The sequence below is a fragment of the Stegostoma tigrinum genome, chromosome 24 (genome assembly GCF_030684315.1).
Source record: "Stegostoma tigrinum isolate sSteTig4 chromosome 24, sSteTig4.hap1, whole genome shotgun sequence".
In the NCBI taxonomy this organism is placed as follows: domain Eukaryota; kingdom Metazoa; phylum Chordata; class Chondrichthyes; order Orectolobiformes; family Stegostomatidae; genus Stegostoma; species Stegostoma tigrinum.
This window is the reverse complement of record NC_081377.1, coordinates 7,147,773-7,159,900: the sequence shown is the minus strand read 5'-3', so window position 1 is coordinate 7,159,900 and position 12,128 is coordinate 7,147,773. Positions and strand designations below refer to the sequence as shown.

The following is a 12,128-nucleotide window of genomic DNA, read 5'->3' as shown; positions in this document are numbered from 1 at the left end:
ATTCAGCTGATTGTTAAAATGATGTAATTCAGAGACAGCACTTTAGGATCTCAGCAACACAAGGACAAATACACTACTGTGTTGCCTCATCCAGTTCAGTCCTGAAAGCCAGCCCGTATGATTTTGTAGCCTCTTGAACAATGTTTGTGCTAGCTTGTGAAGAATTGCTAGTTGGGCAAGATGCTGGAATGCTGTGGCACCTGTAGGATTACTTTAGAAATTTAGTAGTACCTTAAGGAAAGACAGTTCAACACTTCACTTTTTAATTGTGAAATCAAAGAGTTAGTTTTGAATTCTTTTTGCAGTTAGTAAATTGCTTTTTCAAACCTAGATCACTCATTTGTGGGCAAATGCAATAACCGGTCTATGCACAAAGTTCTGTTTTCTTTTTTTGAAAACAGAAATTATGGTGTATGACCACTGGTTCCATTTTGGGTGGTTAGTTGCAAACTGATGAAAGTGAAACCTGGGGAAAGTTTCTTTTTCTTTTTTTTTTTTTCTTTTTTTCCCCAGTAGTGCAACTGGAATCTTCCTGTAAACGGCCCTGTCGTCGTCTTTCTCTTTCCTGCCACTCTGCCCACCCCCACCCCCCCGCGCTCAAATCGTGCAGTTGCATGAGCTAGGAGTGGAATGAAAACATCAAACAAAGACTGGTAAATTCCTCCCCAAAGGATTTGTTAGATCTTAGTTTCTAAGAGGAGTCTGAATCGTGGGGTGATTAGATTCCGTACAGTGTGGAAACAGGTCCTTTGGCCCAACAAGTCCACACCGCCCCTTGGAGCATCCCACCCAGACCCATCCCCCTATAACCCACACACCACTGAACACACTGGCAATTTAGCACGGCCAATCCACCTAGCCTGCACATCTTTGGACTGTGGGAGGAAACCGGAGCGCCCGCAGGAAACCCACACTGCACTGGGAGAATGTGCAAACTCCACGAAGACAGTTGCCTGAGGCTGGAATTGAACCTGGATCCCTGGTGCTGTGAGGCTGCAGTGCTAACCACTAAGCCACGGTGCCGCCCACCAGTTTCAGTTAACCTTTTACAGCTTTGCTTTGAGTACATCTTTTCTCCTGAGCAATAAGGCATGCGAAAAGTAGCTTATTTTATACAGCTGAAAGTGCATCCCTTACCACATCCCACCCTAATTTACTGTTGGTCAGCAGTGCTGTGTTAACCCATTGTAATTGGATCACTGGTGCAGCATCTTGTATGGTTCTAGCTTGCTTCAGCAATTTACTTGCTGCACGCTGTTTAGTTGTTGATCATCCTTAACCCGAAGGAAGTATGCTGAACTCAGCAATTTCACTGTATTTCCAATTAAGCTAATCATATCACTGAACAAAGAGATGGACAAGCTCGTGGCCCACCCTGGTTCTCCATGGTTTCATGATGTCACCAGTCTGTTATCTTCCTTTAATGATATGGGGCTGCTTTTACTGTCTGAGACTAGTTTGAATATTTTCCCGTAATGTGTTTTAGCAAGTTTTTTGGTATATGAGCAGATCTGTAACTACTACAGAATCTATATTTATGATTATCTGAAGAATCTTCACTAAGATCCACTCTTGGTATTGTAACAATTAAGTAATTCAAGAACATTCATTAATGGGAAATATTCTTATCTATGTCTTGTGCCTAAATATGTGCAGTTGCATGTTCTATCTCAGTCCAGTAACCTTGTGTCTACAGAGCTACTATTATTCAACTTGTGAAGACTGCATTAAGCAAATACTTTCCCAACCCCTCTGACTACTGTCAGCCATTTTCTGGTGCACTAGCTATTGGCAGTCCTAAAAGGATTCCACAGTGACTTGATGCACCATCTGGCAGTATCATCTGTCAGCTGTATTCCTATACTCTACATTGCTTGAAATTGAGGAAGGAATGTTGCTGGCCATGATGGCACTTTCTGATAACTCAAACTGCTATGGCCTTTCCTTTATCCAGACGTACAGGCAGACATGTGTCTCCTACAAGACCGCATCAGTAACTCTGCGCACACTAGTGGTATTGTAGTGATGTGTTGCCACAAATTGTACTCCATTTCTGGTATGTCTTGTGTCCACATTCTACTGAAGTGAGAGTGCGGTGGTGTAAAGAATAAAAAGCTTCTCAGGTCAGTAATCTTGTAAAATTTTTGTACTAGTCAGAAAGTCCTCTGATTCCAGACTGAAGAATAGTTTTGGTTGGAATGAGTGAACATCAGCATTGTAACTATGATGCGAGAGTGATAAATGAATGGGTGTGTTACTGCTGAATAATGCTTGGATGTGACTCTCTAAAAGAATGATTCAACTCTGAAGACTTGATCATTCCCTCTGGCAGTACACTGATGGCGCCAGCCCCTTGCTAAGTTAAAAGATAATCAGATGGAGGAGGCACAACTAAGCATGTTAGTTGCAATCGTTTTGTAATAATTAATTGTGGAGTCTGATGCTAAGTACAACTTGAGAAAAGTCTGCCCTAGGTTTGACTGTAAATGTAGAGTGAAAATTTAAAGCTTTGTTGCTCACTAATTGACTTGAGATTTACAAAAAATATTTTGCTCCATGTTCACTACTTCAGATTTATATGCCAACATGGCAATTTTCTGTTCCTGCCTTTTTTTAAGAACGGTTGAGTGATTTTTTTTAAAGGAAACAAATTGCCATTTCAAAGACATCTGCTTCATAATTAAAAGCAAAAACAGTACTTGGAACCATTCACTTATTGATCAATGATTTGTTATGGCCGGTATTCATTTTTGTCAGAAATGTTGTTCTGCTTCTAAATGCGAGAGCATTAGTTCTACAATCTCTAGTTTTGCAGTGTTTTGAAAAATCTCATTGCTGTGTAGATCTGTAGGGTTTGTTTGGTTTGGGGAAGTGGATTTTTGTGAGCATTACTCACCAGTTTCTAGTTGCCTGTCTTGTGCCTGAGGTATTGGGTGTGCTGCTTTGTGACTCATAGGTTTACATGTTCTATGCTGCTTTGTCTCAAATTGATTCGAGTTCTGTTGGGCAGCTGGCACCATTTTATTGTTACGTGGTCAATGTATGTTGTCTTTTTCCGAACAAAAAATAATGTCTGGCTAGAATTGATTGCTTTATTTTTCCTGCCCTTCTGTCGTGCAGGGATTGCCGTGTATCAGAAAATACAGTTTGTTTGATTCGAAAGTTGTTACTCCTGGATCCTCAGCAAAGGCTGACAGCAACCGAAGTGCTAGATTCACTGAGCTCCATCATAGCTACATGGTGAGTTTGTTATGTTGTATGTCGCTGTTTTGTTGATCCTACCCCGAAACCAGTCATCTCTCAACACGGCTCTGGATTTCTTACCTTCCTCTCTGCACACTTTACTCCAAACCCATACTGTCAGAGGAACTGCTTTTTGAGGCCCTGTCCAGCTTGTGCACTTGCATTCAGGAAGAGATTTGCCGGCAGGCTGATCCTTCTAAAGCCTCGTGTCTCCTTTTCCCTCATCAAATGCCACTGGGAACCTTTGTCGCCTGGAGTTGTAAATTCTGTTGAGTCATTTCATAAAGAATTGACTATTTTAAACTTGCGCAGCTAAATATGACTGCAGCAAAAGCCCAATTAGAAAAGTTGAACATGCAGCACATTCTCATGAGAATCACTTTTTTAAACAATTTTTGAAAACACTTTTGATCCATTGCTAATGGCTTGTTGCCAACTGGCAAGATGCACTAGTTTTTAGCCATGTGGTCGTGTGTGTGTGTGTGTGTGTGAGAGAACACTCTCTTGTTGCCTTTTGGTCATGAGATTCAAACCCCAGTCAAGGAGCTGAGCGTTAAAATTGAGGCTGACACTTTAATATGGAGGAAGTACTGCACTGTTGATGTTATTCTTCCACCCAGGCAATAAACAGAAGTCTCACCTGCCTGCATGAGTAGATATAAAAATGTCCCATGGTATTATCTTAAAGAAAAGCTGAGAGCTGTTCCTGTGTCCTGGTCATCACAAAAACAGATTATTTGGTCATTATTTCTTTGCACTTTCTGGGAATTTGCTGTGTGCAAATTAAGCCACACGTCAAAACTTATTACTTCAGCTATAAAATATCTTCAGACCTCTAGTGCATCTGTAAAAGTGCTGTACAAATGTAAGTTGTTGTCACTTCAGCCAAACCACCTTTTTTGAAATCTCAATTCCCACTACTTCCCTGCTTGCCATGTCGATTAATTTTATGGAAGATATCTCATTGCCCTGTGAGTCCATTGATACTGCCTCATTGAGTGCACCTCTTTGACTTCTAAGAGTAGTTCTCATCACTACTTTCTTCCTGCCCCAGGTTCCTAAGTTTACACCTGCTTCCCTGAAGATGTTGGTTTCCTCAAGTTTCTGCTAATGGAACTGTTGCTCAGTGCTTGCTATTTTATTAAAATGCAAATTGGGACATTGCACTTCACCTAAACAGTTGATGAACAACAACAGATTTTTCTAATACAGTGCTTCTATATCCTTCTACAGGCAATCTCTTTCTTCACTTCATGGCCCTTTACAGGTGGTGCCAGATATTGATGACCAAGTCAACAATCCAGAAATCCTACAGGAGGTAAGAACCCTTAAACCTGTGTTGCTGTGTCTGATATATTGTACCTTTTCAGGTTGCTAACGGCAGGAGTCACCCTGAATCAAGTTATTTGTGTGTTAGGTTTGCTTCTGTAATTAGGAATTGATTCAATCCAGCTTGGAATTATTTGCACATAGCATGAGCACAACCTTGCAAGTAAGCAATTTTTTGTTATACTGCTTTATGACCCAGGGGTTTTTAAGCCTGATTTGTAATATTATTTGTCATTGAATCTGTAAAGTTTGCTGTTTAGCTTCATGAAGCAGTTTTGCAAATTTCTTAACTTGACGCCATTTCGTTTGCTGCTAATTGCCTTTGGCCCCTTTTATGTTTCTGCTGTTAATTTGGCAGTTACTGCTTGGTTTAAGTTGCAAAGAGTCCAGGATTTTGGGCGTGGACTCGACCAGGGTATGTGCTTGGGTTGATCTGACCAGTTTACCATGCAGTATGTCCCTGAACTTGGTACTGAATCATGATCTCTTCAGTCAGTCAAGCAGATTGATGACATCACTTCTCTTTTGAAGACTGTTACCTTGATCCGCTGGCAACTCATTAAAGCTACTATTCTTTGTTCTTTTTCATTCCCAGTGAGTGCTGACTACCAAGCAATGAATGTTGTTATTTGCCCATGAGGGGCATCGTAGCCAATGAGCTTCTAACTACTGTACACACTCTCTGGTCTCAGCACCCTGACCTATGCCTGGTTATTTCTGCGTTACTTTTTTTCCAATGTGAAAATGGGTTGGCACAAATTTAATGAAACTGTCGGAAAAAGCAAAAGTGAGATGAGCGACTGCTCTTTCATGCAGTATATGGTTAAACTCTGGAATGCACTGGCTGAAAGAGTTGTCGGGGCAGGTTCAAATTTTGCATTCAAAGGGGAATTCAACTGTTATTTAGAAAAGGAACAAAATACATGGCTATAGCCTGCAGGCAGGGGAATTAAATTACACAAAATACTCATTTTAGAGAGTTGGTGCAAATATGATGGGCTGAATGCCCTTTATTTGCACCATGACAATTGTGATACTTCCTGATTCCTCTTCAATAGCCTAGTGCAAATTATTTTTTAAAATATTGTGGCTGCTTTTCTTTGGAACCCCCTCACCAAATGCAATGTGTGTCTCTTTGCATTGACTTAGCTCTTTATTGTTAAACTTGGTGATTACATCACTCAGTCTTCTAAACTCCAGGGAATTCAGGTCATATTTATATGTTGGACTTGTGTTCAGTTTAACCTTTTGAAGCTGATTGTTCCAGTGTACCAACATTGTAACTCTTCCATGGCCATAGTTTTTCAGCCCCCTCGCTGAACAAAGCTGAGTGCCACAGTGGCTTGATGAAAACCAATTGCTTCTTCACTCTCTAAATTGAGTTAGAGGCCAACAGTCCATTTGCCATGGTGCTTGACTGTGTATGTGCAGTAGGTTTTAGTGATGTGTTGAGATTTTCTTAAATGCCTGCACTCATCCACAGGTCTAAGCTGTTTGTTTGTTCTGATTTAGTGTTTTAGGTTCAAAGTGAATGACCTCTCACTTGCCTGCAGTGAGTCTTGCCTGTCATAGTTTTGTTATTCCCTTTTTGTCTGTTTGCATTTCCACTACCACTTGTACTCTTTGCTGTGCCTCCAAATTTAGTGCCATTTGTAAACTTTGATTGAAAAATAGCCTGCAAGTTGTAAATCTAACCAGTCATATTTAGATTACAAAGAAAAGCCTCCATCCAGATCCCTAGAAGAAAGAGGATAAATTAGCCATCCATGAAGTCTCTAATTGAATGTTGAGCTATGAGTAGTTTTGATGGAAATAAAAACTGCAAGTGCTGGAGAACTTCACAGAAGAGTCATTGTATTCAAGGTATTAACTTTCTGTCTCTCTCTATGGATGCTGCCTGACATGCTGTGTTCTCCAGCACTTTTTTAAATTATATTTTTGAATTTGGATTCACATTCAAGATTTATTCCTGGTTTAACAGTGATGTTGTGCAGTCATCACTGATCCCAGAGTTAGCAATGTATTGGAATTGGTGATTACTCAGTGTTGAAGGACTCTGCAAAAACCAGTAAGTTAATTGGCCTTTTCAGTCGTCACTATCATTGAATTATATGCTAGAGACCAGCCCTCAGCCTTGTCCGCCTTGACTTTTGTTGCTGTTCTTCAATAGCTGCCCTTAAAGTAAGCTGAGGTTTCTATAATGGGGAATTTTTTCCACTGCCGATGGGACAATACGATTGATCTAGTGACGTGTGCAATCTTGTGTTTTAGTTATATACATGATGATTTGGGTGGATTCACAAGTTGAGATGCAAGAGATTGAGCTATGTGTTCTGACCACTCCTTCGGTCGAGCTTGAAGGAACATTGGAAGGCAGTAGACTTGATGAATAGTGTTGCCAGCAATCAAACTTGTACTTTTTCATTTGTAGTGTCTGAGCTTAAATCCAGCCAAGAATCGCAGTTTGAACCCTCTCCCATCTCTGACTGAAAGAGGGTTCTAATGTAAAAGAAATATTGGCAGTCTCTTTTCAAATACAGAACTAGACATTCATTTGCTGTAAATCTATTCTTGCGTTCAAGGACTACAGTCTTCTGTGGGTTAGGGCCACACACCACCAACTTGTTTGGATGGAGGCACGTTGGGACACTGCAGAGTTAAGTACCACAGTTTGCTCTGCCTCGAGTGATTTAAATACCACAAATGGAAAAAATGTACTATTTTTCTAATATTAACTTGCTGTGCTAAACAAAAATTTCACCAAAACCGCACGCAAGTTCGGATGCCGCCTCTTAACTGCGTCCTGTACCCGCACTGTGGCCCTGTTACTGACATGATACGTTCAGACTCCAGGTTTAATGTGATGTGCTTAAAGTCACTTTTTTAAAATGCTCTTTTTGAGAAATTCATCATTTCATTGAAATGAAATGGTGCCTTTTTACTATATCCAAATAAACTATGAAAACACACATCAGTGCACTTAAGATTTGGTTCTAAATGTAGATTGCACCAGGAATTTGAATTACCAGGTGTGAAGTATAAGGTGGCAAGCACATAGCCGTACTCTCAGCAAAAGACCTGGACACAGGAACAGGAGTAGACCATTCAGCCCATTGATTCTGCTTTACCATTAATACAAGCATTGGCTGACAGAACACTTCAGTGCCTTCTACCCACTCTAACCCCAGAACCCTTTCAGAAAGTCTGTAGCCTCTATATTCTTCCATGTCCCTCTGGAGTGTAGAATTCCAATGAATCACAACCCTGTGACTTAATGTAAATTCTCCTCGATGCCAACTCATTTTATCTTGAAATTATGCTCCCTGCTTCTAGACCCCCCCCCCCCCCCCCCCCCCCAAAATGTCTCAACCTTGTCAATGTTTTGTAGGTTTCAATGAGGTTGCCTCTCGGTCTTTGAACCTCTGAAGGGTATGTTTCCTGTTTGTCCAATCTCCTCCTCATTGGATAGTCCTGCTATCTTGGGACCAAGTCAGGTTCACCAGATAGTACCAAAGTTTTCCATCCTCTATATTTACACCACAGCTGTGTGTGTGTGTATACGTGTGGCAGGGGGAATGGCCATGAAAAAATGCACTTTTTAAAAACATTCTGCTTTCCTTCTCAGGCAAAAGTCACAGAAGAGTCTTCACAATATGAATTTGAAAACTACATGCGACAGCAGCTGATGCTGGCTGAGGGAAACACTATGCATGAGGTGAAGAGTTTCGCACACAAGCGACAGTTCAGCAACATCCCACCTGTGCGACGACTGGGCCACGATGCTCAGCCCGTAAATCCCCTCGATGCAGCAATCCTTGCTCAGCGTTACTTGCGGAAATGACGGCTGGACACAGTACCTGAAGCTCCACAAGCCAAGTTCACAGCACAGTAATACTCTTCATGCCACGTAGTACCAATCCTGAGCAATACAGTATTCTGTGACCAATATGTAGCATTGGATAGAATCTCTTCGAAAGGATAACTGTTATTTTAAGAGATGACTGAAGATGGCTTTTTTTATATATCAATATAAAGAAAGGACAGTATTGCAACATCGTCTGGGGCGGTAGTAGATGTTTAGTTTTTACTTTATATAATCTACCTCTTTCTTCATTTAACCAAGACATTCTCAGAACTATAGACTGAGCTAAGTATTTTTTCGTCCTATGTTGTGATTCTGAAAAGAACTCGTACTGCAAGAGATTTTGAGAGCATTAAGAATTGGGCGTGTTCATTTGCTGTGGAGTCCCTTTTGCCTGCATTACCCGCTGAATAATAGAGTAAAATGTAGCTTGTTGGGGTTTTTTTCTTCCCCCTTTTTGTGAAAGGTTTTCAAGAAGAATTCAGTGAGGTACAAAATGCCCAACAAAGGAAAATGTGAAGGAAAGAAAATCAGTTGATTTGCAGATTTGTTTGTACTGTGCTTAACAGCAAAGATCATGTTAGTTGGCTTGTCCCATGTTCGAGTCATTCTTATTTTGAGAATTTGAAAGCTGTCAGCTTGGAGGTTGAATTTTACAACAAAAATGTCATGACATACTTCAGTTGTTTGTAATCCAGAGCCACTGGAATTTGTCAAGTTCATTGAGCTGCAGAAACTGTTAGAACACTAAAGAACAGTTGGGTGTGCCATTTCTTTTATTTTACAAGCTCAGGGAGAACATTCAGCATTGCCGCTAGGATTTCACGAAAGCGTTGAACGTGAGAGATTTCCACACAACCACATGTGGTGCTTAAGCACCCAGTAGTGGTTTTGCCCTTTTTCATACATCTGAGTGGATATAGTCTTCGCGTTTATGAAAGACTGGTGGGAATAATTTTGAGATGAATTGGTCATCTCATAGTCCAGTGGATGGACAGAAGTGTAGTTTGCTCTAATATCAGTAGACCTGGTGACAACTTGACATGGTTGTGATTCTGCATATTTGTTGAGTCCTTTGAGTTTTGGTTTCACTGCACTAAGTGCACAGGGTTTGAAACTGTAAAATGTTCATCTGCAAAAGTGGCCAACTGGACAATAATGAGGCAAGTCTTTATTTTACTGTGACTTTTGCACAGATTTTTGTGCTGCTGCATGGACCATTTTTGTCTCGTGTCTGCCTCTTGCCCCTTTCCTGTTTTCTGGTGGTGTGCATTCTTCTTTTCTCTAGGCAGTGATAGACTTTTTGATTTACTGTTTTAAGTGGCCGTCACATTAAACAATGGCCATGCTCAGACCATCCTCTACTTAGCACATATTGGGGAATGATTCTGTTGCTTGCCACCTCATTCAGTTCGTTTGGCTCGGGTATAAAGCTTGTACCTTTTTTGGGGCTCCATCAATGCATCAGGCCTGCTATTATGATAGGCTCGTGCAGTCTGATCTTTCCAGATCTGTGTTAGCTTGCTGTCAGTTCCAGAAGAGTCACTAGGAAAGAACGTACACAGACCCTTTTAATATGAGTAATAGATAATGCTACTCCAGCCGTACAAAGATTGAGGGTCAGATGCTTTCATCCTGATTGACAGTCCATACTCCTTGTTTTGGTGATCTGTTTTCAACGCTGGGTCTTGGGAGTATCATTTAACTGTAACACAAATTACTTATGCCAGCCAAATGTTGCCTAAAGTGACTTTGGAATGATATTGAGGTTTTTTTTTGGTCCCCCATTTTAATGATGGGAGGATATGTTCAAAAATTCCTGGGCAGCCTGAAGTAACATGGAGCTTGGTGTACACTTTTTGTGTGTGGTGGCTTTCAACTTCTTTGAGTTTCCTCAATGTTGAGAATTTTGGTTAGTATTGAAACCAGTGAGAAATGCCTGTCTTGCCCAAGTTTGTTGAACCTGTGAAAATATACAAGGACTTGAGTAGATTCAAGTCAGTTTGTTTTAAATGTAACATTTGAGGGAAGGTTTGGTCCCTTGTGTGACTGGTGGTTATACAAAGAAACCTCTGCCATTCAGGGATGATCACAAGTGATCTCTGGTCAGTGCGAACTTGTAGATTTGTTTTTGTTGGGAGGAGAGAGAAATGCTGTGATGTGGTCAAAAGTTATATTTATTAAATACTGTGTACTCCTCACAAAGCTTTATACTGTGTGATTGGGTGAACAAATTGAATGCTTGGGTGGGGTGAAGTTTGGTTTTATTTTGATTTATAACATTCTGCAGATTTTTTTGAGTCCTTGTGGAAGTGGCTTTTCTGGTGCTAGTGTGTATATTGTTGGGACAATCTGCAATGCCTGTCCATTATCATGCAACAGAAACACGCATACAGAGGTGAAGTCCTGAAACCCTGTACTGCAAATGCTTGCTTGTATTAATGAGACAGTTTTCATGGAAGTCTCACCCGTCCATTCAGTGCTTCACTAAAATGAGTTTGAAGAGCTCCTGATTCCACCACTGGGGGACAACTTGGATGAGTGAGTGTCTCATTTTGAGTATGGTATTTTAATCAGTTTAAGTGGAATACAGTAGCAGTTTGTGATAAGACTCCAATATGAATGCAATAAAGTATAGAAGGTCTTTAAAAATGTATAAATAAATAATTTTTTGAATGGCCTTTTAAAGGTCAAGGTAGCTCTAAATGGTGCGACAGGAGGGTTGTTGAAGAAACAGTGCCAATTTCACTGACCAGCTTGAGTTGGATCTGAAGATATTGTGATGCTGGTAGAGTGGTGTTCAAGTTGACGTCTCAATCCATGAACTTTGCACTCGTTCATCCTTAATGTATTCTAGTTGGAAGCTTGCATTTTGGAATCTGGCTGTAACTGTCTCTTAACTACAGTGCTCAGGATCCATGAAAGTTGGTTTTCTGGGCCCTCATCGTCAGTGCTCTGGAATTCAGCTTTGTGTAGTATGTGTTATTAATGGTGAGGTAACTATAATTTTGCCACTGGGGCACATCACAGCTGTAAAGGATGAAGGGTTTCACCAAAGACCCTGCTGTGCTACTATTGGGTCTTGGCTTGTGGTTATCCAAAAATAACTGCTTCGGGGAGTGCTGAGCCCAATGGAGAAGTCAGCAGAGGCGTAGCCCCGTCGCTTGTGGCATCGTAGACTGTTTCTTCAACTCCTCATTCACTGAGTTCTCTGAGCCTTACTCCAGTCTGGCTGCTTTTACTTTTGTAATACAATAACTTGTACATAATTTCTGATAACAAGTTTAATTCAGTGAAAAGGCAAAGTATTCCAATTTGTCACAATTAGGAGCTGTGGCTTTTTACTTTATCCTGGGAAATCTTTTTATTGAGCAATTATTTTGTTGCCCTTGAATTATTATGTCTCTATGGTAAAAGTGATTATCTAATCAGACTGGAATAATGCAGCAGCCCATGCATGTTGATTTGTGTGCTTTGAGCTGCCTCTGGGTGTACCAATTGAAGTACGTCGTGTAAGATGTCAGTAGAAAGGAATTGTGATCATTGTATACAAATTTGTATAAATAAAGATGACATATTTTTGTACTTCATTTAAAATCTACTTGCATGTCAGCAATAAATTTCATACTGTAGAGATGTTCATTTTGACTTGTGGTTGAATGGGTCCATATCAAGTTACCGGCTATTAGTCTCA

General features: G+C 40.6%; 1 protein-coding gene across 2 annotated transcripts in view; it reads left to right on the top strand.

Moving 5' to 3' along the window:
* Positions 1-12,074, top strand: part of stk40 (serine/threonine kinase 40) — a 62,592-nt gene extending 50,518 nt beyond the window's left edge. For both annotated transcript variants that reach the window (XM_048558101.2, XM_048558102.1), the window contains exons 9-11: positions 3,121-3,240; positions 4,477-4,561; positions 8,198-12,074. In XM_048558101.2, coding sequence (XP_048414058.1) covers positions 3,121-3,240; positions 4,477-4,561; positions 8,198-8,413 — 421 coding nt within the window. In that variant the 3' untranslated portion in view covers positions 8,414-12,074. The remainder of the gene's footprint in view (positions 1-3,120; positions 3,241-4,476; positions 4,562-8,197) is intronic.
* Positions 12,075-12,128: the final 54 nt, after the last annotated feature.